The 25,893-nt window shown below is 39.6% G+C and overlaps 1 protein-coding gene across 1 annotated transcript in view; it reads right to left on the minus strand.

Moving 5' to 3' along the window:
- NOX3 (NADPH oxidase 3) overlaps positions 1 to 19,901 on the minus strand; it is a 66,128-nt gene extending 46,227 nt beyond the window's left edge. The window contains exons 1-7 of the mRNA XM_086318497.1: positions 19,854 to 19,901; positions 19,124 to 19,219; positions 18,897 to 19,007; positions 17,805 to 17,889; positions 8,703 to 8,848; positions 6,040 to 6,221; positions 623 to 746 (exon numbers count right to left, since the gene is read on the minus strand). Of these exons, the coding sequence (XP_086174623.1) occupies positions 623 to 746; positions 6,040 to 6,221; positions 8,703 to 8,848; positions 17,805 to 17,889; positions 18,897 to 19,007; positions 19,124 to 19,219; positions 19,854 to 19,901 (792 nt within the window). The remainder of the gene's footprint in view (positions 1 to 622; positions 747 to 6,039; positions 6,222 to 8,702; positions 8,849 to 17,804; positions 17,890 to 18,896; positions 19,008 to 19,123; positions 19,220 to 19,853) is intronic.
- Positions 19,902 to 25,893: the final 5,992 nt, after the last annotated feature.

A 25,893-nucleotide genomic window follows, 5' to 3' on the forward strand; every position in this document is an offset into this window, starting at 1 on the left:
CCTGACAGCATACCCAGGAAATCTTACTTTTGAGATTTTGGACACTATTATCTACTCTAATTAAGTCTATTTTGGTCTAATATTGTCATTATTTCAGGAATAGAAGCTTAATTAGAACAGGAAGTAAATGTATGTACTTTCAATTTCTTTCTGTCTCGTAAGTTGTGGAAAGAAAGAAGGCAAGCTTGCAAAGGTGGCCTGATTCTCACTTGGGCACTGCCTGACATTCATTGAGAAGGGATGCTCTTAGTCCTCAGGATGGAGTGGGCAGTCGCCCAGGGCATCAGGGAGCCGACTGTGCGGAGAGCAGAGGGTGGCTAGCCCACCGCTTTCTGACTCCTCCAGAGACAGGGCTGTGCGTGAGGGGCTCTGAATCCCATGCTCTCAGACATCCATATTTAAATGTAAGTGGAAGAACACGTTTCAAAACGAACAGAGTGCTTTTGGCAGGGGATCTCTTTTGAAATTATCCATAACTCGAGTCCTCCATTAGCACTCTTAATAAAGAGTTGGCTTTGTCTCGTGGTGACACGGGGCTGTTCTTTTTTTCAAGCATGTAAAAGCTCTAGCTATTTTAACTGTGGCGACAGCTATTTTTAAAAGCTCCTGGGCTCGTTCTTACCGAAGGTTCCTTGCCAGAAAATTGAGGCACGGGGCACCGGACCTGCCACTCCTCTGGGTGGTCTCTGCAGAGGGTGATGTTGTGCAGCAGGAGACTCTCGGGGGTTTGGCCTCGAACAATCCGGCTTGTTATTAAAAAAAATAATAATAAAGCCCTCAGATTCGAAAGTGATTTTGTGCCTTGTGATTGCCACGGATACATAGACTATGATGGACTCTACAATAACACTTTCACTGTCTTGCAATCTGGGCTGGGGTGCATTTCCCTGAGCTTCTTTAAAAATAGGAATTTAAGAAGCTTCAAGCAACTTTGAAGAGCCCAGAAAAGAAGTGCCCCTCGGTGGTATCCTGTGTTAAATTGAAAGTGTCTACATTAGAGAATTCATAATGAAGGAAATTGTTTGAACACATCCTTTTGTAGACTGTTGAATCTAATTAGGTTACATCTTGTCCTGATTGCTGATTCGGGCTAATTGGCTAACTGTACTATTTGGGTCTTTTGTGAATTTATTGAACTTCCCTTCCTGGTTTGTTTCTGAGCACCTTCAAGTTGTCAAGTGAAGAAGTCAAAAGAAGTGCCTTGAATAATGGTATGTGTTCCCCCAGTGACCCAGAGCAGGCTTAGTATTTGATGGGGTCCAAAAAGGTGGATGTAAAATGTGCCTTTTAAGATGATATTGTTGAATTGGAGACTGAAAGAAGAAGTTGGCCTTCGTGAATGGAGCACTGGATCAAGAGTCCTGTGATCCTGCTATATTAGATTTCCTACACATGCGGTATCAACTGACCCCGGACAATTTGCTTCGGGGCAAATTCCTTCCTTTATCTACTGGTGCACAGGCTGTGACGCGTGGGGTACTGAGGTCATACAACCTAGGCGTTGCTCACTTCCTAGGTGTTTATGAGTAAAATACATGGGTTTATTTTTTGAGGAACATGGTCCTTGCAGAGAAAGCTTAGCATCACATGAAGCTTTAGTGTGTGCTTCACATCACACTAGGCTGCTCAGGTCCTGGGTAGCCTGTGGAGTAACACAGCTGCTTTTGCCTGGGAGGAGGGTGCAGCAACGCCCTTGGGAGTGGCCTGGAGAACTGCCATCCTGGCCTCTGTCCTAGTCTGTTTTATGGAAGTCATCCAAACTTGGTAACATCCCTTTGAGTTAGATGAGCAAAACTATCTGTGAATCTCCCATGAGCAAACGATGCCCAGACATAGGAAGAGTGAATAAAATAGACGCCAGATGAAAAGAATCTGTAAATTTTAACACCTTCCTTCTCAGGCCTCAGACAATTCTTCTTGTATCCCAAGGGACCTCAGAACATTTCTCAAATGCAGTAAGCATCTTTTAAAAAATTTTTAAACTTTTTATGTCTTCATCCATGCCATCCCATAATAAGAAGATTAGTGGGCTTTAACACATTGCAATAATCCTACTTTACTTGGCATTTTTGTATAGAATTTGCAAATTACTTTTTGCTGTAAACAGTAGCTGTAGAATACTTCAAGCTGAGAAGATTAAATGAGGCCCTTATCCCAAAATAAGCCTTTCAACTAAGTTAAAATGACTAAAAAAAAAAATTTCATCTTGTGAAATGTTATTTGGATATTAAAAAATATCTCCAGTGAAACACTGCCCATTGAAATCCTCTTGTGCTCCTACAATGCACCATGGAGTGAATGCGGAGGAGGAAGGATCAGGGCGATGCATGCATAATTTTTGTGAAGAGGTCTTCTAGACGCACGTGAATTATGAAGAGCTCTCAAGTGAACTCCAGGGGTTAACACTCTGGCATCGGCAGAAGAGCTCAGAGAGAAAGGAAGGCCTGACAGCCTTTGGGGTGGAAGGCTTGGGGACTACATACCACACACCCCATCCCCCAAATACAGTCAGGGTGAAGGATGACACATTCAGGAGAGTCAAGTGCAGCTATTTTAAAGTTAAAAGAGGCTAGAAAGCCCTTAGCCAAGCAGCAGCATCAACGTGAACATTGACAACTAGGTTTCCAAAGACTAGCCGAGGGATGGCTAGTTGATTTAGGGTTAAATATGCTGCCAGGGGCAATTTTCCCTTCTGTGTTTGTGTGTTGGACAAGCTAATGGATGATGGGGAAGCTCTTAACCAGGCAGAGCCAGTGGAAGGCACACAGCCCCCTTGCAAGAAGGGGAGGCTAAGATTGGGGGTACATCTAGGATGGGGTGGGAGGTTGGAGGAGGCGGCTGACTTGCTGGGAGGTGCAAACTGAGAAGAACTGCCAGAGGGCCCCACACGGGACCCAGAGTCACCACGAGGTGGGTGACCTTTTCGGCCGGCCATCCGGTCTCCATCGCCGAGTGCTTGCCCTTCCAGACCTGGGCAGAAACAGAGCCCACCTCTGAGACCAGCCCCCTGCACTCAGCAGCTACTAGGGCAGGAGAATGGGTGCAGGACAGAGTATCCAGCGAGCGTGGGTAGCAGAAGAGGAGCTTCTGGCAAGCCATGCAGGGCTTTGCAGTATCACCAATCACATTCTCACAAGTGTCGAGGAATGTTTTATTCATGTAAGTAGAGACTGATCTCCAGGGCTTGTTACCACTAAAGGGTGGGTTGTCTGAAAGCCAGTGTCTTGCATCTGACTCTGTCATTTACTTGTCCTTGGATTTTGAGTGAATCACTTAACCCTCTGAGCATCTATTTCCTCCTTATGAAATGGGAATACTGGCGCCGTCTTCATTGGACAGGACTGTTGTTGGGGTCAAACTGATTATCTGCTTATATGAATGTGCTTTAAAATTTTAACGTGGGAAAAAAACATCAATTTATGAAATAATTAATATGGGACAAACTAGTTTGTTGTTGTTGTTCAGTCATGTTTGACTCTTTGTGACCTTGTGGACTGCAGCACTCCACGCTTTCCTATCCATCACCATCTCCCAGAGTTGCTCAAATGCATGTCCATTGAGTCAGCGACACCATCCAACCATCTTATCCTCTGCCGTCCCCTTCTCCTCCCAATCTTTCCCAGCATCAGGGTCTTCACCAATGCATTGTTTTTTTCACACAAGGTGGCCAAAGTATTGGAGCTTCAGTTTCAGCATCAGTCCTTCCAATGAATATTCAGGACTGATTTCTTTTAGGATTGATTGATTTGATCTCCTTGCTGTCCAAGGGACTCTCAAGAGTCTTCTCCAACACCACAGTTCAAAAGCATTAATTCTTTGATGCTTAGCCTTCTTTATGGTCCAACTATCACATCCACACATGACTACTGTAAAAACAATAGCCTTGATTATTTGGACCTTTGTTGGCAAAGTAATGTCTTTGCTTTTTAGTATGCTGTCTAGGTTGGTCATAGCTTTTCTTCCAAGGAGCAAGCTTTAATTTCATGGTTGCAGTCACCATCTGCAGTGATTTTGGAGCCCAAGAAAATAAAGTCTGACACTGTTTCCCCATCTATTTGCCATGATGTGATGGGACCAGATACCAGGATCTTAGTTTTTTTAGTGTTGAGTTTTAAGCCAGCCTTTTTACTCTCCTCTTTCACTTTCATCAAGAGGCTCTTTAGTTCTTCACTTTCTGCCATAAGGATGGTGTCATCTGCATATCTGAGGTTATTGATATTTCTCCCGACAATCTTGATTCCAGCTTGTGCTTCATTGCACAAGCATGATGTACTCTGCATATAAGTTAAATAAGCAGGGTGACAATATATAGCCTTGATGTACTCCTTCCCCAATTTGGAACCGGTCTGTTGTTCCATGTCCGGTTCTAACTGTTGCTTCTTGACCTGCATACAGATTTCTCAGGAAGCAGGTAAGGCAGTCTGGTATTCCCATCTCTTTCAGAATTTTCCACAGTTTATTATGATCCACAGTCAAAGGCTTTAGCATTCTCAATGAAGTAGAAGTTGATGTTTTTCTGAAATTCTCTTTTGACTTTTCTGTGATCCAGCGAATGTTGCTAATTTGATCTCTGGTTCCTCTACTTTTTCTAAATCCAGCTTGAACATTTGAAAGCTCTTGGTTCATGTACTGTTGAAGCCTAGCCTGGAGGATTTTGAGCGTTACTTTACTAGTGTGTGAAATGAGTGCAATTGTGCAGTAGTTTGAACATTTTTTGGCATTGCCCTTCTTTGGAATTGGAATGAAAACTGACCTTTTCCAGTCCTGTTGCCACTGCTGAGTTTTCCAAATTTGCTGACATTTTGAATGCAACACTTTCACAGCATCATCTTTTAGTATTTAAAATAGCTCAAATGGAATTCCATCACCTCCACTAGCTTTGTTTGTGGTGATGCTTCCTAAGGCCCTCTTGACTTTGCACTCCAGGATGTCTGGCTCTAGGTGAGTGCTCAACCATCATGATTATCCAGGTCATTAAGATATTTTTTTTTGTATAGTTCTATGTATTCTTGCCACCTCTTCTTAATTTCTGCTGCTTCTGATAGGTCCATACCATTTCTGTCCTTTATTGTGCCATCTTTGCATGAAATGCCCCCTTGGTATCTTTAATTTTCTTGAAGAGATCTCTAGTATTTCCCATTCTATTGTTTTCCTCTATTTCTTTGCACTGATCACTGAGGAGGGTTTTCTTATCTCTCCTTGCTATTCTTTGGAACTCTGCATTCAGATTATATCATATCTTTCCTTTTCTCCTTTGCCTTTCACTCTCTTCTTTTCTCAGCTATTTGTACAGCTACTCAGACAACCATTTTGCCTTTTTGCATTTATTTTTCTTGGGGATGGTTTTCATCACTGCCTCCTGCACAATTCTGGTAACATGTAAAGACTTAAAAACATTATCTTTGAAGGTCCTATATTTCAGATGATGCTACTCTAGCTTCCTGATGAAAGAATTAAGAATATCAGGTGGGTGTTGAATGCCAGAACAGCATTTTATGGGATGTTTGAGCAAAAAGGAATCCTAGATGCCAGATGGGGAAACTGAGGTTCAAAAAATTGAAATGGCTTGCAAGTGGTCACTCTGGTGACTAGTGGCACAGCCTAGATCAGGTTGGTCATCTCACACTCTGTCCCTCCACCACACGGGGTTTCCTAATGGATTATTTTAGTCCAGCAAAAGTAAAATCTGAGTATCAAAAATATATATCCCAAGGATTCCCATATAAATTGGATTGTGGAAATAGATTCTAAATAAAATATAGACCTATTGTTATCCAGCTTTCATTAAAATTCCCATATACCTGTCAGAATTTCCCAACAGAATTGGTTAGAAAAAATGAAGTCCTTAACCATCTATATTGCTTTTTTTTCCAGCATAACTAAAAAACTCACTATGTTTGGCATAGTGAATTTGCTTTTTCATACGTTCTCTGCGTCCATCTGTCCTGCATGTCATGCTCCTCCATCCAAAAGACTTTCTAGACTATTCTGAGATTCACAGAGATAAAATCTTACTCACTGAGTGTCAAAGGGACTCACCCCGCTCCGTGGATAGCCAGACCGATAAAGAAGATGATGAAAACATGGTGCGTATACCAGAACAATTCATAGGACACCTGCCGGATGAACTCGGTGGAAGAGGTCATGATCAAGATCAAAGCCAGAGAGATCAATAGGCCAGTAATGCCTGCGATTGTAGTTAGCAACTCAGTGATTGTGTTCTAAAAGAAACAAACACCATCACATTAATGACTCAGTTCTGTTTTTCCATTTTAGGATCAACATTTGAGAATCCAAACAGGGAGCAATACACAATGTACTAGTCAGAAGCACATTAACCTTGGGAAGGGTCCCCATACACTTCTAACAGGGGACTTCTTATCCTTTCCTCTGCCACCGGAGGGTGGAATTCACTATGCTCAAATTTTGTCCAATGTCATTTTGTTAACTATTTTTTTCCCCATCTGTATAAATCAGCCAGCATGCCAAAGTTGATGATGTTGAATTGTAATTAGGACAATATATGAAAATGCATTTTAGGATACAATACTGCAAAAAAAAAAACGAGTTTCAAGTTTTTAATTTTTAAAATAAAAATGAGACTCACCATGCTTAATTGCATCTTAACATTAATAAACACTTTTCTGGAGAGGTCCCTCAGGGGCATCCCTAATAAAGCAGCTGCACACTCTGTTCCCCTGGCAGTTATTCCTTGCTCTCAATTTTTAATTGGAAGGACCATGACTTGCATTTCTTTCATGCCACCTCATGAGGCTTGGAATACGGCTTTGTAAATCCTAGGTGATCGATAAAGATACAGCTATTCTTATTAGATAGACCCTGCCACAAGGCCAGAATTCTGACCTGTTAGTGTAGAGGATGGTTAAATAGCTTTTCAGAATATGAATCATAAAACATTTTGTTTTATTGGGAGTTTGCCATATTCTGGTCAAGTCATTAGTATTCACACACTGTGTTTCTATCTTTGAGACAACTATGAGCTCCATAAACGCACACTGTATTTTTTGTCAGTAAAATCTCATTGATTTGGGCCGCTTTGAGATCTTGAGGTAATTTAAACAGGGACTTCTCTGTTGTTTACTTTTTCCTTTGTAGAGCAAACAGTGGAAATAAAACTGAAAGGGTTATGTCTAAAACATTTAAAAGACCTTTTTTTTTTTTTCCCCACTGTACTCAGGCATTTTAGAAATCCATTGATATCACATGGTGTGCTAATTTCAAATCATTCTTCTTTGCTTATTAAAGCAAATCCCCACTTCCCTCTTCTTGTGACATATTTATAGACTGGTTTGAGTTGCAAGGGATCATCTAAAACAATTCCTCTGTGTCTCATTAGAAATGCTCTATAATGTACATGTTGTGTTATGGGTACCTATCTTTCTCTAAATATCCTAGATTAGAAGGTTTCTTGACCTTAATTAGTACTTACATAGTATATTGCCTTTAAAATTTTGAAATAGCCATATGGGGAGTAGCTTAATCATGTTTAATTTGCTTCAAATTACTTTAAAAGTATTTGTAATAAATATAATTTATTGTATAGTCTCTTCAAAATCTTGAGATTTATTCTTGGTTATGTATCACAACAGATTTCCCAGAGTCTTAATGGGGGACAGAGTTAACCCCAGTAGGTGCCCAGATAAATCCTGCAGCTCCAATAAGTACACCAAAGGCCTTCCATTCCCATAGGCTTAGGGCCTCTGTAGCTTCTAATTATTGTCAGCTAAGAAAATGTAGCTCTACTAGATCAATGGCCTGATTTTCAAAATCACTGTAGGATAATTAGAAGACATGACATGGAAGAATTTCCCCAGAAAGAGACTTTGAATATTGCTTCTTCAAGTAAGGCTAATGGGCAAAAGGGTCACTTAAAGAGATGGCCCAGACAGTATTGGAGGAATTTCCATTTTGGAGAGTATTGTTTTAGGCTCTTCTTGGACAATACAGATTTTTGATCTTGGTCAACATGCAGCATACATTTTCCAATATGATAGGCAGTACATGGCAAAAGTTTAGATCAACCAGGAAAACAGGCAGGAGGTGAATTAAAGGAAAGAAATGTCTTTTTAGGAGGATTTCTGAGGCTACACATTGGGTTTTCTTTTTGTTTCTTATATGTACACACAACTAATTAGCATTAATGATGTCACTGGCCATGCAGGTCTCATTATGGAATTTGCTGCTCTGTCCAGCATCAGATGTGGCAAACTAGCTAGTCATTTGTGTGCCAAAAATGACACAGGAAAAGCAATCCAGAAAACAATTTGCAAACTGAAAATAAAGACATCCAATTCATCATCCCTGAATTTAGATGGCACTTCACATTCTTTATGATTCTAATATTGGCAAAAAATATCTAATCATGAGCTACTTTAAAAACTTAAAGTAAGGTTTAATAGGTTATTTCATTCCTTGTTTAGGTGTATTTATTTATTTATTTTTGCTATAAACTAATCAAGTGGCATCAATTTTTCTTGCTCATAACCTCTTAGCAGTGATGATGGCAGAAGAAAAAGAACTTCTTTTAAAAGGTGAAATTGATGTTACCATTTGGCAGAAACTGGCTCTCTAGCTTTTTAAAAATTTTTATCAAAAGCTTTTGAAATACAGGATTCCTTATAAAGGGATCATAAAAGGAAGGATTTAGGGGATGAGAAAGGAGGTAATATGCAAGAACTCACTGTGTGGAAGGTCCGGATGGGGTTGAGGTAGGTCTCGTTCGGGGTGTCACCAAGTTTGGAAAGTGCAGCCACGAGTCCCTCTGCCTCTGGCGACTGGCTCCAGTAGTAGTGCTCCAGGTTAAACAAATGCGCCACGACGTGGATGGCTGCGGGCAGGGGACGCCGCGGAACAGGCACCATGTTAATTCCTTCCTTTGCGCTTACTTCCCTGGTGGCTCAGACAGCAAAGTGTCTGGCTGCAGTGCAGGAGACCGGGATTCAATCCCTGGGTTGGAAAGGTCCCCTGGAGAAGGAAATGGTAACCCACTCTAGCACTCTTGCCTGGAAAATTCCATGGATGGAGGAGCCTGGTGGACTACAGTCCATGGGGTTGCAAAGAGTCAGACACGACTGAGTGGCTTCACCCACTCATGGGTAGGGGACGACACCGAACACGAACCATGTTAATTTCTTCCTTTGAGGTTACTCAAAAACTCAATGTCTATCTGGTCAAGTTTCTCTGTTCTGGTTTTTGTAACCTCCAAGCAGGATTAATCTGTGCATCTTTCCTAGTGTCTTGAATGAAGTGAACTGAATACTTTTGAAGATACTGTATGATTCAGCACATTCATGTTTTTTAAAAATTTGGCTGTGCAACCCATCACCATATTCATTTTAACTATATTAAGACATAAAGTAAATTTCAATTCACCATAATTTAATTATAAATATATAATCATTCTGGAAATAGAATAGATATTATGATATACAAGCTAGTTATATATATATTCCACCCTATACATATATATAAGAAGATAGACATACACACACATCTCTTATTTCCCAAGAAATCAGAAAGTATTTTTCTAGAATACTGTATGTCAAACACACATATATACGCATATAACATATGATATAGATACCAGAAGAGACAGTGGTGTTTTTGTTCTCTTTCAGACATTATATGTTTTATTCTTACTTTATACATTTTAGTGTATATATATGTATATATACACATACACATATATGTACACATACACACATATACTTACATGTGTTATTCCCAGTGGACCAAAATAAATATTTATGAAACTAAACCTCTCAGTATATTCTTAAGAAGAAACTTTAGTTTTCTAATTCTGGGAATTGGTGATGTCTAAATTCCAAGTGAAGAGAATAAGCTCAGATCACAGAATCCTCTGGCCTAAGGAGTCTATGCCCACTGCTACTTTCTTGTCTTCTGAAATCTGTGGGCATGCCAGCAGCCACAACATTCAGACGAGAATATCCTGAGGCTCTTCCTGCCAATGGGAGCCCTGCTGGGTGGCCAGTTGATACTCGCCATTGAGATCACATTGAAGTGTGAAATAAGAACTCATTACCAAGAAGATAGGTAATTTCCAAGTTGACATCCCACCCCCCCACCCCCGCATCCACAGTGAAAAGTCACAGAGGCTGCTACTATTCTAAGTCTCTACAGTTGTGGGTGAGTTCTGGGGTCACCGTGGTTGTACACTGTGAGTTGAGGTATGGTTGTTATTTAGTAGCTCAGTCGTGTCCGACTCTTTGTGACCCCATGGACTGTAGCCCATCAGGCTCCTCTCTCCATGGAATTTCCCGGGCAAGAATACTGGAGTGGGTGAGGGGAGTGAGGGAAAAGGAAACAGCAGGAATTTCTGTGAAGTTGGTGGCCTTTGGTTCTAGTAGCAGATGTATTTAGAAACGTCATCTCCTATTTGTCCTCTTCTCTCTGTCATCTGAGTTCCATTTAACAGAGCCATTCCCTTTTTTGCCCTGCAAAGCAGTCTTCCTGTTTTAAGACCCAATTCCAAAGTTGTTTTCTCAAGCATTCTTCAGTTCCACAGGCACGGATGGTGCCTTGATTACATTTCCCAGATATTATGGTTCTGATGATCTTTTACCTGCGTTGCTTGATGGATTTTGACCCCCCAAGACTTGATCATCTTGAAATCTCAACACCTGTCACTTGCTTAGCACCAGCCTATCTTTAGTAAGGGCTTCCCTGGTGGCTCAGTGGTAAAGAATATGCCTGCCAATGGGGGAGACAGAGGCGACTCAGGTTCAGTCCGTGGGTGAGGAAGATCCCCTGGAGAAGGGCATGGCAACCCACTCCAGTATTCTTACCTGCAGAATCTCATGGACAGAGGAGCCCGGTGGGTTACAGTCCATGGAGTAACAAAGAGTCAGACACAACTGAAGCGACTGAGCATGAACGTCCTTAGTGATGATTGCAGAGTGAGATTACAGAAAGGGAGAAAGGTCCAGAGAGGCAATCTATGTGCAGTTAGAGTAGCATTTTCTCTGCTAATATGTATTTTTGCACTTCTACAGGCTTTAAGTTGGAAATCAATTCAACTATACTTTTGGTTGAAGCTTTTACTTAGGAATGCAAAGCATGTGAGTGTTTCTGAGTCTATGATGTTGACTATCTCCTTAAGGATTCAGTGAGGTGAGCACCCAAGAGGTAGTGTCTTTCCTTAAATGTTCTATTTGTCAACATATGCGGCCGTGTCCCTGAAGGGGCTGCCTTGTTTGGTCTCAGCATCCATGGAGCTAGAAAAGCTTACCTGGCAGCAGTCTCTTGCAATATGTCGTATATAAAAAGGAAACTATTTTCTTAGTTCCACATAGACATTGTCTAGTATTTTTTAATAGCTGTTTTCTAACAATTATCTTAAAGTTTTGAAAAACAAGTAATCTTTTTCCTAGCTAACATATACTGAATACTTATTATACTCCAAATGCTGTTATTAATTCTTTAGGCATATGATCTCATGTAATCCTCATATACTAGTCTTATTTCCATTTTACAGATAAGTGTTTAATAAATTAAGAGTGGTCCATTGATGGAAAAGGTAGGATAAAACTGCCTATGCCAGAGCCTGATCTTTTGACCTTTAAGTTATATTGCTTCTTTTCTCTAATCAATAATGGCTATACTTTACTGAAGATGAATTTCTCCTAAGGGCTTAGCTAGACTCTTTGAATAGCTCACTTGGTGTCTTTAATCTAGAGTCAAAAAGCTCCTACGACTGATGACTGATCATTGTCTTTGGAGTCTTCTTTGTAGGTGGGTGTGAATCCTCTGTCTGCATTTTATCCCTCTCCCTCACACCTGTGCTCATGCCTCTCTTCCATTCTCCCTCTGTGGACTAAAGCACACCAGAGAGAGAGGAGTTATTCCCATTTTACAGAAATAGACACTGAGCTTCAAGCCCCAAATTAAGTAATGTATTTACCATTACATAACCTACATGTGATGGTCAGAAAAGGAACACTGGGTAAAATCTAGGTCGTTTATAGTCTACATCTATAGCTTCTTTCTCCCATGTAATGAGCTGTTGGTCACAATCTACTTTCTATTAGGTTGATTTCCACATGAACTTGCCACTGATAAACTAAATTTAAGTACATTTATTGAATGAGCAAAGATATTGAGCTCTTCATCTATTCCTATTGCCAGGTTTCCCATAACAAGTCTGAAGAAATTAATGAGGTAGAGTATGAAAACCCAAGATGCTTTTCACAAGGTAGCTCTTTAGGGAATGTATTGAAAGCTATTCTTTCCATTTTTTTCTAAGTACTTTAAAATTCGCATCTTAAATGTTTCATTTCTCCAGCTATCTCCATGTCGTTTTATTTTCAGGTGGTACAGTGAGAATCCACCTGCCAATGCAGGAAATGCAAGAGACACCGGTTTGAACCTGGAGAAGGAAATGGCAACCCACTCCACTATTCTTGCCTGGAATATACCATAGACAGAGTAGCCTGGGGGGCTACAGTGCATGTGATCATAAAGCATCAGACACGATTGATCACAGCACAGCCGCGGTGGGGCCTGTGCGCACCCTCAGCTCCTCAGTCACGCCTGACTCTTTGTGACCCCACGGACTGTAGCCCGCCAGGCTCCTCTGTCCATGGGATCTTCCAGGCTAGAATTCTGGAGCCAGTTGCAATTTCTCCAGGGGATCTTCCTGACCCAGGGATTGAACCTGCATCTCCTGCATCTTCTGCACTGGCAGGTGGATCCTTCACCACTGAGCTACCTGGGGATCCATTTTCTCCTAGATTGTACCCTGATTTTATTGTGATCTTGCCTTGGAACCAAAGGTATTCCAGCTACCAAATCCAGGGTTGCTGGGACTTGATAGATATCAGGGGAGAGATGGATTTTGTTCTTTTTCGGACATTATATTTTCTATTCTTCCATGTATACATTTTAGTTATTTTAATATGAATAGCTGTGCTATCTATGTTTACAGTGACAGTTGCTTCAAGTATATGATAAAATAGTGACACGCTTTTATTTTTTCTTTCTTAGTCATCAAAATCATGTTACTAGATTTGGTATGAGCATGTGGGAGAAAGAATACTGAAGAGGATATGTCTCAGTTACTTAACTTCTTTTAGTCCCTGTTTTCTCATCTGTAAAAGGGGTGGGTTGAACTAAACCATGATATCTAGGCTCCCTTCCAGCTGTCTGGCTCCTATGTCTCCATTTGAAGTTAATTGGGAACATTTGTCATCTGAAAGGGAGCTGCAGTCCAATACAAGAGCAAACATGAAACTTACCGTTTTAAAACATTTTAAAAATCAACACGGTCTTAAAGGAGCTTCTTCAGTCTTACAGCAAATCCAGTGTCACCAGCTACATGGGTTCTCTCCTCATGGTATTTCAGGGGACCTTCTACCAATCGCTTGGAAGATCCCAAGGTACACATTTGCAGAACTAACTCGAGTTCCATGCTAAAAAATGCTATGGCTCAGTCTTTCCATTATTTTTTCTTACAAAAAATATTTTTTACAGTTAAAAAAGAGCTGCAATCTTGGACACACTACAAATGCACATTTAATTGCTGTGTGAACTTTGGAGTTCAACTAAGGAGCTTTTATTGAAGAGTGAACAGAAAAAAAATTCATAAAGGCTACAATTAGAGCCAGTTGCCCTGAGAAAGTTCCTTTTTCTCCCTTCTTTCCTTCTTTTTCTTTTTCAGGAGATCAAAGGGAGCGTAATTGAGGGAGAATCTTGGAAGTGTGGTCAGTTCTATGCTATCTCTCTGCCTGCCTGTCAGTGATAACAGTCATTTTGGAGTTAGTCACCTCCTAATTAAGCAGCCTTTAGAAAGAAGGGCCCAGGGACAAATTCTGGCTGTGTTTCTTGCAGCCAGAATTTGGCCCCAAACTTTCAAATTTGTGGTCTTATTTCTGCAAGAATATACATATTCTCTGGCACTCTGTGCATGCCAATCATTTGAAAATCACATTAAATTGTGTGAGGCAAGACAGGGGAGACGCCTACTTGGAACTCTCCATGCCTCAAGCAGAACTAGATCAGTAGCCATCCCTTTGGGATCAGGTCTGAAAGCATTTGGGCCTCTGGGATTGTTCTCTGTGGTGGGGCCTCCAAATCATTTTTTCTCAGCGTCCCGATTCTGAGGTCACTTCTCTCAACCTGTCTCTATTGTGTTTCTTGAGGTTTACAAACTAATCAACGCATCAGGAGCTGCCTGTGGGTCATTATCCACCCCTGGAACCTAGCAGATGCCAACTGCAGGGACAGACAGAGCTGCCAAGGTCACTATTCACAGCCCCTTGGAAGGAAGCTCGGGCTTAAAGTACTACTATTCAATTGGAAAGGTCTTCAAGGTCTACTGTGGGCCAGAGTCCAGAAAGATCTGCATTAACAAGAACAGAGAGGCTGCAAAACTATGATTTTTATACCAGGGAGGTTATGGAGCTCTGAAAATGATTTATTAGTGGTTGAAGAAGGCTCCGGCAGCTCTTATCGTAGGCAAGCAAGCAGGAAGGCAGGAAGCCAAAAGAAGAGTTCCTGTCACTGCATTTTCGGTGATGCCCTTGATCATAGATACCATTGTTTGCCTCTTCCCTCCTCCTCCCCAGCCTGCTTTCACCAGGCTCTAATTACCTCCTTTAATGATTTGACCAATTAAAGCCTGCAGTTCAACTTATAGGGGAACGGATGAGAAATTAGAGGCTGGCACGCAAACTTCGACGAGGATGCACTTCTTCCAAGGTTACACACCTCTATTAAGCCAGTCGGCTATTTGAAAAGCAGCATAATGGGTGATGCTAATAAAGCAAGCACGGGGACATTTTCAGCAGCTCCCAAGTGAATACACCAGAAGGACAAAACGGGAAAAGCAAAGGTATATCTATGAAACCAGGGCTTAGCATTTTTCTCCTCCTAAAAGCACAGTTGCCAGCCGCGTTTCTTCGTCAATGTGAAATGTAATAATTGCTTTGTCAGGGTTTGGGAGAAGCAGAGCGCTCTCTCTCCACCCTCCTGCCTCTGCCTGGAATGGAAACAACTGCTGGGCTGCTGGTTGCCATGGCGGTGGGAGATGAGGAGCCTCTGCTCTCAAAAGCAGTCAGACCCTGCTGGCACAGCCCCGGGAGACGTTTGGGAGCCTGGCAAACAGTGGGGATTCAAGGAGAAGAGGGCCAGGGAGAAGACTTCATTCTCTCCAGGGATTTGTGAGGGAAAGCGGGAGAACAGGCATCCTGCTTTGTCTTGTCATAGCAGAATGTGAATTAATTATCGTGGATGACTGGCATCATTTTGAGTCTCTTTGCTGCCCGCACACTATCTTTTGTCCACCCCAAAACACTCCCGGTTCCTTGGCAACTCCTGAACGCTTACATCTAGGACCTTGTCCCAAGAAATCCCTTGATCTATCTCTTTTTTCCTGCTGGCCAACTTTCCTACTCATCCTCAGGTTTGACCAGATTTATTGAGGTTGTGTGCCGCAACCAGGAGAGGGAAGAGGCATAAGGCACAGTCTCACATTTTAAGGTGATCAGAATCTGAGAAATTGTACTGTGTGGTAGGAGGGGTGCCTGGGGCCCAGAGATAAGGAAGCCCAACAGCCCAGATCTGGCAGCTCAGGGAGAAGCTGGCTAAGCATGGAGCCCTGGATATGGTGACAATTTATCCAGTGAAGGAGAGGGCAAGCATTTCAGACAGAGGCAATAGCAAGGGCAAATGCACAGCCTGCTCAGGGACCACCAGAAGCTAGGAAAAAGCAAGGGGGTGTGGTGAAGGATGAGCTGGTGTGCAGTGGGCGGGACTTGGTGATGGGAGCCTGCCCACCAGGCTACACTTGATCTGATTCTCTTTGCAGTGGCAGCAGTAAGTGACTTGAAGTCTGTAGGTTTCTAAGAGATCCACTCCTGACACCTAGTCTGCACATCTCATAAGAATGGATAGATTGTATTATTGGTGTTTTTTTTTTTTTTTAATTCCACGGCGTAGAACATAAGGAACTTATCTGAGATCACACAACCCATCAGTAGCAGGGGTATAAAATAACTTGGTCATCTGCTTCTAGTCAGCTGCTGTCCCTGTGAATTATGCTCCATCCTGAAACCATTACTGACTGTACCAGTTTCAGGAGGTTATATATAGTTCCTATCATGGTATCTTGGGCACAGGAGGCAGATATTCAACACGCATCACTGATATATATATATACACACATACATACATACTATTGATATATGATTCTGCATGAAGAAATATACATACTCAAAGGTTTAAGGAGAAAAAAATCATTGCATAACACATATTTTCCTTTATTCTTTGATTCCTTTTCTGACATGTTTTGATGCTCTGGGGTTTTTTTGTTCCTTCTCTCTATTATATCTTTATAACTTTCTCTTAGAGTCCAATTCTGCCTTAAAGCTATTGCAGAGTGAGCATTCTTCCTGACATTGTAGTGTGTTTTATCTCCTCTTTTAAAACAGAATTAAAGGTTCTTAGGCTTTAAAGGAAGCCTAGAGTTTCCTTGAATTCCTTCTCTGAAGCACTTTCCAAGATGCAATCTGGATTCCACTAGAACAGCTCCCCCAACAGGGAACTCAGCCCTCTCAGGGGACCCTCATTCTAATTTTAGATAATTTTCAAGGTCTGGCAAAGGCTTCCATTTCTGAGCTTAAATCTGCTTCCCTGAGTCTTCATTCCTTCCTGTATTTACTCATTCATCAAAGATTATTGGCATCTACATATACTCTGCACCATTGCAGGCCTTGGAACACAAAGATGAATTAGCCCTGCTCTTTGTCCTCCAAACTTTCTCTGGTTTTCTCTAGGACATGCTGTAGATTTACCCTTAATTCTTAACAAATGCCGAAGAACTTTTCCAAACATTTCCTGGGTTGGCTTAATCTGGCGTTGAAGACAGCCGGTAGGGAGCTCTCCCTGCTTGTCTTAGCACACACCCAAAATTGTGCTAATTGGCACCGGGGCACCGTCTGTCATGTCTTGTTGCTTAATTAAATCTACATTTGTTTTGAATGTTCTTTTTATTCTGCTATTTTTTATGCATGAGAGGATAAAAACAAAAGAGAAAAACATTTTATAGTTAAATTAGTTTGAGGAAAACAGTCCTGAATCATAACTCTTTATTGTTCAGAGAGCCTTTTATTTCAATGTCTTTGTTGTCCAACAAAACCACAAGCCAATTGGTTGTTGCCCCTCTTCATTTCTTCCTGATCAGAGTTTAACCTTCACCTTGGATGCTAATTTCTAGTGCTTTTATCTTGAACTCTCTTGTTTTCTAATTCAAGAAATGGTGATAACAATTTATATGGCTATAAAGCTTCAGATCTTTTCAAGATCCTTTTATATCCACTAGCTCAATACTATTCAAAACCTCGTTCACATGATCTTGCTTTTCTCCTTTTTATTGCCCATGATACCAGTTGATAGTCATTTTCCCATGACTGAATGGGATTTTGAGTATAGGTCAATTTTATTTCTGATGTGAATTATATTGAATAACAAAGTGCTTATTTTTCAAGTGGGTCTTTACCACGGTATTATCAACAAGCTTAATTATTCAGAAATGAAAATGAAGTTTCATAAACTTTTCCTTGACAAATTGAAGGCTTGGTAAAGAAGAGAAGGCATGAATGTAAATTAGAAACTTAAAAATCCATTTGTATAAGGTTTGCATGGTCAGATGGAAGACAAAGATTTCTTTCACCTAAGGGTGAGTCTTTGGCAGGGAAGGAATAAACAAAACTATTAAATGAATGTGCAGTATTATAAAATTAATCAGATAATTAATAATAAGCACTTACTTGCATTAATGACTATTCCATAGGCAACCAGTTTGTGGAATTTGAGATTTTTGTCTAATTGCCTCCTCCACGGTCCTCTGAAGCACTAGAGTAACAAAAATTAGAAAGTCTTATTCAGGGAAAATCATAGCAATAGCAGTGTCATGAGAGTTAAGAGAGCAAGACTCAGGCTCTGCCTCTAAATTACTAAAGGTGGGCCTACCTGAGACAAAAATTAGTGGCCATTAATTAGTCAAACAGGCAAAATCAAATGGTTATTACTAGCTTTGCTGAAATTCCAACTCAATAAAAGTGATTGAGTTAGTAGTTCCCTGGCTACAAGTCAAAACTCTAGAATAAACCTGCTAATAATCATGCACTGGCTAATTTAGAAAATGAAGATGATAACCATCATCCTCAGTGATGTGGTTTAAGTGGTCTATAAATTATTCCTTATTACACAAAGAAAGGCTGTATATTCATCTACATCTAAATATTCATAACATTATGAAGATTGTATGATAAAGTATTTAGTCTGGAAGGGTTATTGAGGTCTCATTTTTCTGTACAGTGCGCTATTCTGTTTGGCAGGAAACACAGGTAAGTACTCAACGCAGTGAAATCTACATAATTAGGAAATGCCCCATTGTGTCTGCTAGGGGTTAAAATTTACATATTAAAATCTATGTACACTAATTGTGTTTTCCTGGGCTGAAAACTCAGAGAGACGCTTCTTTAGTGGCATTTGACTCATCTACGTATCTATTTCCTTTTAATCAGAAATGGTAATAGTTCAAGCTGTTATAATGCTTCCATCTTCATGAGTCAGGTCAATCTTATTAGCCTTTCTTTTCCGATGAAGCAGATGCATCAGGGGAAGGTTGAGCAATGAGTCCAATGTCATGTAAGGTGTCAATGGCAAAAGGAAAACACAAATCAAGTGTACCAATTTCCGATTTTCAGTTTTAGCCCTTGTGTCCTCTCTACAAAGAAGCATATGTCAATCTAAACAGGATTATTGGGAATTTCATAGTGAAGTACATCTTTGTTTTCAATAGCACTTATATTAATAGATCATAACAACGGAAATTATTTCAATAACTTAGTACTTACAGCACTTGTCCCTCTCATGAATGAAATAAGGTTTCGACTGACGGGTAATAGAATTAGCATGCAGTTAAAATTCAGGCACACTGCAGATGCGCGAGCCCAAGCCAGGGTAGACTGTCCATGTATAAAGACATAAGAAAGAGATACAGTGAAACAGGGAAGCTGGGGGAAATAGAATGCATTTTGTTTTCTGAAATGATAATTAATGCATAGTACCCAAATCTACTTACACCCAGAATAACTCGTGTATAAAGGAAAGACTCTTCCTCTTCATACCAATAGAATGTGTCGATAAACAGATATAAATTCACTCCCAGCCATGAGAGCTAGAGCAGAATGGAAAAAAGGGCCAGTCAATACTGTCTTCAACCTTTCCTTCTTCTCAAAATCATTTGGGGTTCTTGGGGTCTTTTTTTTTTAAGTGAAATGAAAAGCTTTTCAATATCAATCAGAATCATTCCATATACTTATTTCTTATAGGTTAGTTTTGTAACAGTTATCAGCATGTTAAGAAATTGTTAACTTTATTAAAAAAGATTTGAAATACATAGGGGTATACTTTAAGGAATTTAATGAAAAATACAGAACCCTCCTAATCAACATTGCTATAATCTTTCAAGTCAATGATGTCAAGAAGGAGGAAACCCTTAAAAATCAACTCAGAAAATACTTTAGAAAAATTCCAATGTCATAGTCTAATTCAAACACTTCCTTCGATTTACAGAAACATTCATACCTGATGCAAATGGAAACCACTTGACTTTAAAAATAATGATTTGCATGATTCTGCAAGAGTAAATTAAGATTTACCAAGGTGTATCTACTGAATGTTTTCTAACAAGTTTTAGTCTTTTAAGCCGGGCAATACTTCACGTTACTTAGTATTCCTATACAAGTTATCTGAAGAATCAAGGTATGCAGTGTATATGTTTAGAGCTGAATAACAAAAATGATACTTACTACTAATATGATGGAGAGACTCTCATTCAAAATCCAGCATCCCATCATGACAGCCTTGCTCGTTTGCAGTTAGCAAATTATTTTTTTCATTCAGCTCAGCCTGGTTGTTGTATCCTTAGCAAGGGCTTTTTTGCTATGTTATTTTATCTTTTTGTCTTAGGAAGCACCTACTGGGAGCAGCTCTCGAGGAATTTCTAATTAAGGACTTCTTGCCAAAGGCACATCTCCAAGTTGACATGCCTCATGACCTGGGTGAAAACAAGGCAAGTCTCTGTCTAATGATTCCTTTCTTCAAAGATTTCACAAGAAAAGAAGGCTCGTTTTATTAAATTAGCCTGATGTACTTTATACCCCATTCATTTTCTACATGATTGCAGTCAGGATGATAATAAGTCCTTATGTAAATTTGAAAAATAACCTAACTGCTGAAAGCTGGATACAGCAAAACATTTTAATAGAGTTTTTGCCACGTTCTTTATTTTAGTTTCTTCACTTCCTTTCTTCCTCTTTGGAAAAAACTTTTTATAGAAAACATAGAATGATGGGTAAATAAATATAAGTTAATCTTTCAGAAGATGATGAAGAAAACCAGAGAAGAATCTCTAAAAAAAACACAGATGGAGGAACTTTCATAAACTTAAAATGTGGGTGGGACTTCCCTGGTGGTCCGGTGGTTAAGACGTCATGCTCCCAATGCAGGGGACCCAGTTCTGATTCCTGGTTCAGGGAACTCGATGCTGCATGCCACAGCTAAGACCTGATGTAGCCAAATAAGTAAATATTTTAAAAATATGTAACCATAAAGAATGAAGGAGACAGTTGTGGGATTACAGAATAAACTGTATTTTTTCCCCTGTAATCCCACTTGGTGTACCCATGAGGTCAGTGAGAATATTCTTTCATACTTTAGTGATCCAAGGAGTGGCTGTCTGGGCCTGGTCCATTCTCTGATTTTGTGTAAGTTACAGTTATTAAATGGGGCTTCCCAGGAGGTGTGGCGGTAAAGAATCTGCCTGCCAATGAGGGAGATGCAAGAGACGTGGGTTTGATCCCTGGGTTGGGAAGATCCTCTGGAGTAGGAAATGGCAATCCATTCCAGTATTGTTGCCTGGAAAATTCCATGGACAGAGGATCCTGGAGGGCTACAGTGTTCGGGGTTGCAAAGAATCAGGCACAACTCAGCGACTGAGCACACAGACACATGGTTATTAAATGCAGTGACTGCGACTGCTCTGCTTTTGAATATGCTGTCTAGGTTGCTCATAACTTTCCTTCCAAGGAGTAAGCGTCTTTTAATTTCATGGCTGCAATCACCATCTGCAGTGATTTTGGAGCCCAGAAAAATAAAGTCTGACACTGTTTCCACTGTTTCCCCATCTATTTCCCATGAAGTGATGGGACCAGATGCCATGATCTTCGTTTTCTGAATGTTGAGCTTTAAGCCAACTTTTTCACTCTCCACTTTCACCTTCATCAAGAGGCTTTTGAGTTCCTCTTCACTTTCTGCCATAAGGGTGGTGTCATCTGCATATCTGAGGTGATTGATATTTCTCCCAGCAATCTTGATTCCAGCTTGTGTTTCTTCCAGCCCAGCGTTTCTCATGATGTACTCTGCATATAAGTTAAATAAGCAGGGTGACAGTATACAGTCTTGATGTACTCCTTTTCCTATTTGGAACCAGTCTGTTGTTCCATGTCCAGTTCTAACTGTTGCTTCCTGACCTGCATATAGGTTTCAGGTCAGGTGGTCTGGTTTTCCCATCTCTTACAGAATTTTCCACAGTTTATTGTGATCCACACAATCAAAGGCTTTGGCATAGTCAAGAAAGCAGAAATAGATGTTTTTCTGGAACTCTCTTGCTTTTTTGATGATCCAGCAGATGTTGGCAATTTGATCTCTGGTTCCTCTGCCTTTTCTAAAACCAGCTTGAACATCAGGAAGTTCACGGTTCAAGTATGGCTGAAGCCTGGCTTGGAGAATTTTGAGCATTACTTTACTAGTGTGTGAGATGAGTGCAATTGTGCAGTAGTTTGAGCATTTTAATATATGAAATACAGATATTTTGGCAGATTAACCCGAGGTAAGAGCGCAGTTAGTGAAATATCCTCAGTAGCTTTTTTAACAGTGAGGCATATAAAGATGTAAAGTCTTCATATTCATTTCTTTAAGCCAATAATCTTCCATGATGAAATGATTTGTTATTTCTGAAGTGTTTAGGATTTACATATCTTAAAGGCATTATTCAGTTGGGTTATAAAAATTAATTCAGAAAGACTACCTCCAGAATTTTATACTATCTTCTCTATTTTAGATTCAGTGAGTGTGAGACAGAGCTGGAGTTTTCTAGCCTTCTGTATTCTTCACACGGCATTACAAATGAGAGGCATATATTGCTGAATAATAATGTGTGGTCACATTTCTGTTGTTGTTAATTGCCTAGACTATTTCTAGTGCTATAATAAAAATAAAATTTAAAAGTTTAGAAAATTTAGAAACAACACTGCATCTTTGCATGTTCTATTCTTATTTCTAAAATGTGATGTGTTTGTTCCTCATCTTGACACTCATGCAGAGACACTATGTGTTAAATCTATTATTCATTCATAGCGTAAAAGACGGTTCATAGTTGTGTTATAAGAGTATAAATCATGACAGCTTCTGCATTTTTCTCCACAGATTTTATTTTTGTAGAACTTACCATGTTTAGTTTACTCATATTAAAAAATACGTGACTTTCAAATTATATTCAGTTTATTCAGAGCTCAGCACTATTGTACAATTGATGGACATGCTTTTTCTTCTCAAATTCTGTATATTCATATATAAGAATAATCTGTTGACACCACTGGTTGGTTTACAATATTGGAATTAGATTTTATAAAACACAAAATATCGTATCTTATATCACACACACACAAGTTCAACTCAGTCCAGCCTCTGCACTCCCCAGAAGTCCTCAGTTTTGAGAAATATGATATTGTGATTTCTCTCTTTATTTTTGATTTATCTGGGGAAATTTGAGGATGCCTATCCAGCCCCCAGTGGCTGCCTTAGTTTTTACTGCAATGAAGAGATTTGTGCAGATCAGAATTTAAATCAAAGCAATCTGAATCATTTCCTAAGAATTCAGGTCAACTGAATGGAGTTGCATCTAAAGAGAGGAAATTGTACAAAATCTACTAAAATGATATGAATGCTCAGCATTCAATCTAGCTTCATATAATTGTTCTTTGTTGCTAATAAGTTGTGCTCATTTCATTTCTCAGGATTTTCTCAGAAAAAAATAAAGTGAAGTTTGTTCTGTGTGTTTCTAAGGCAGATATAGTCCTTCTAATTAAATGGATACACCCACTGGTTCTTCCAGCTCAACACAAAATATGTGGATTTTTTTCCCTTGTAAAGATGACCAGTAACAGACTTTCTGTAGTGGAGAAAGTAGGAAGGAAACCAAACAGATACGTTTACAAAGGCAGGTTAATTGCGTGTATATAAAACAGAAACTCCATACTACCCACACTACATTTCTGGACTAGATTTACTCCATTATATTTTTTGTTCTTTTTAGTTTCTTAGTTGAACAGTTGACCCAACAAAAAAACACTTTGATCCTCAAGGGCAAGATTGATCATCCAGTAGCTTTTTTGCTGCTGCATACTAAAATCTAAGTTCCCTGTAGACATAGCAGAGTTCACAGTGCATAAAAATAGCATTGCCAAATCTTCTAAGCATTAGACATGTTTTTACCCCTTTTCCTAAAAGCAAAAGTGAAAAGAGATGAAAAAAGTAAATTAAAAACTATAGACACATATAGTATCAGATATTTATATAGTTATTTTGAGGAGCATTTGTTGTAAAAATTATGAAACTCTGTTAGATAAATCATATGTTGAATGAATTCATTTTTTAAAGAAAAAGTAGAACAAAAGAAAAGAGTTCAGAAAGGCCATGCATTGAAATATACCTGATTTTTAAAATAAAATAAAATTAAATATATCACCAACATCTTGCCGTTTGCTGAATTAAGTATATTGTATTTTTGTTTTAGGAAAGGTTGTGCTCTCTGAATATTGTATAAAAATAGCTTATTTCACAGACTTATATTGGCATTAGTCGGTTCAAACCTTTTTTCCCCACTTAGGCATAATTTATTCATCCAAGTCTCCCAGTTTCAAATGAAGGCTAACTGAGACCACAGCACTCATCACATGATGCTCGGCTCAGAGGGTGTTAGAGTTTGGGTTCCACTATTTAGAAGCTTACAGGGTAGCAGGGAAGTGGCAGGACATGTGTGGCAATAAAGTAATCATTTAAAGGTGAGTACATTCTGGAGTGGCCGAGATTGTCCACCTGGGGGCCACTGAAGCACAAAGAGATCTTGCTAAAGGATTTACTGTAGGGAGAATGCTCTCTACATGGGGATCAAACTGACTTTTGTCAAAAATTACATGGCATGAAGAAGAAAAGGAGAAAAATAAGTTTGAATTTCTGTGTCTCTCAAAGGGTCAATTGAATCAGCTCCCAAAACATCAAACAGCAAGGAAAAACGACTCCTGCTTCCAATCTTCTTCCTGCAGTCACTTCTGATGCGGTCTGCTAAGCCCAGAGGGCTTTGTGCTTTGTTTGGTGTCCATTTTCCTGCCTTCATCTTTCTCATTGCTCACGTAAGTTTGCAGCACGTTTCATCTTTACATTTATGGAGTCACCTAAAATCTTTTTGAGAGTTATTTAGAAAGCTACTTCTTACAGGGCACTGATGCTGATAGCCTCAGGACCACAGTTCAGAAGTGAGCAGAGAGACTAACTCATCATTTCTTATCCCCAAACCAAGTGGCACAGTTCAAAGTCTCCTGTTTTGCCAATTTTAACTTTTTGGTTTTAGGAATCTGGTGAAAGTCAGAATTATCATGCTTTTTATATTTTATATCATGCCCAGCATACACAGAAATGTAATAAATATTAAATAACAAACACAGAAATACATTCATTTCTCTGCTTCTTAAAACATAAGACAGTTCTATACAAATCCATACACAGATACATTTGCAGGATTTTCGAGCAGTGTTTTCCCTTAAAGTTTAAAACTGAGAGGAAAGTTTTCCTGTCTAGGTTGTGAATTATTTAACTTCTGAGTTTAGGAAAATTTAAAGTTTAAGAAGGCTAGTCTGGAAATCCCTTCTTTGCATATCCAAGCTGTTCATCTCTCAAAAGTCAAAGTGGATGCCAGAATTCCATAGATTTCATTTTTCAAGATGAACATTCATATTTGAACATATTTCAAAGCAGATGGTTTACAGTTCATGTATTTGTTGCTGTTTTCCTGCCACAACAACTAAATATTGAAGACACATATTTGTGATGAGGAGAGCACTTCCAAACCGTCTCTCCCGCTGCTCTCTCACACTGCGTGCTCTAATCCCCTGTGTGCTGCAGGGAAAGGCGCTGAGGAATGAAGCAGTGAATTACATCCATTTGATTTAATAGACAGCAGAGGGGTGCAATAACATAAAACAAGCTTCCTAAAAATAAATACTTTTTTTTTGTAGCAGTCGTGAATTTTCTGGTAGCAAATAAGAAATCAAATGAACATGTATTGAAATATTCTGTTTTCATGATCCATTTAGATGAACTGGAAAGTTTTAAGCCCTCTACTATCTTATAAGGCAGTTTGCCAAACTGTGGGACTGTTTGATCACAGTTAAGAAAGAAGAGGAAAATCAAATGAAGGTTTAGGTTTTTTTTTAAAGTAAAGCCATCAGATAAGAAAGTATCAGCTGGAGAAAGCATTGGATGTTTGTACTGAAGGATGCCAATGTCCCTCAACAGGCTCAGTGATCTCTCTTCCAGGATGAAATGATGTGCTGCTCGTTTGTCATCTCATTTGCAATTTGCTATTATTCTACTCAACCATCAATGTTTGCATTCTTACAACTCTGAAGATTCATTTTGTTGACAAAGGGTTCAGTTAGGAATTGGAATCAAAATAATACAAGCTTTTGAAAAATGGAAAATAGAAGAAAGAATTGTAAGCACAGAAAAGAG

Source organism: Bos grunniens, chromosome 9, assembly GCF_055505025.1.
Source record: "Bos grunniens cultivar Pamir isolate PY7600 chromosome 9, Bosgru_T2T1.0, whole genome shotgun sequence".
NCBI classification, from domain to species: Eukaryota; Metazoa; Chordata; class Mammalia; order Artiodactyla; family Bovidae; genus Bos; species Bos grunniens.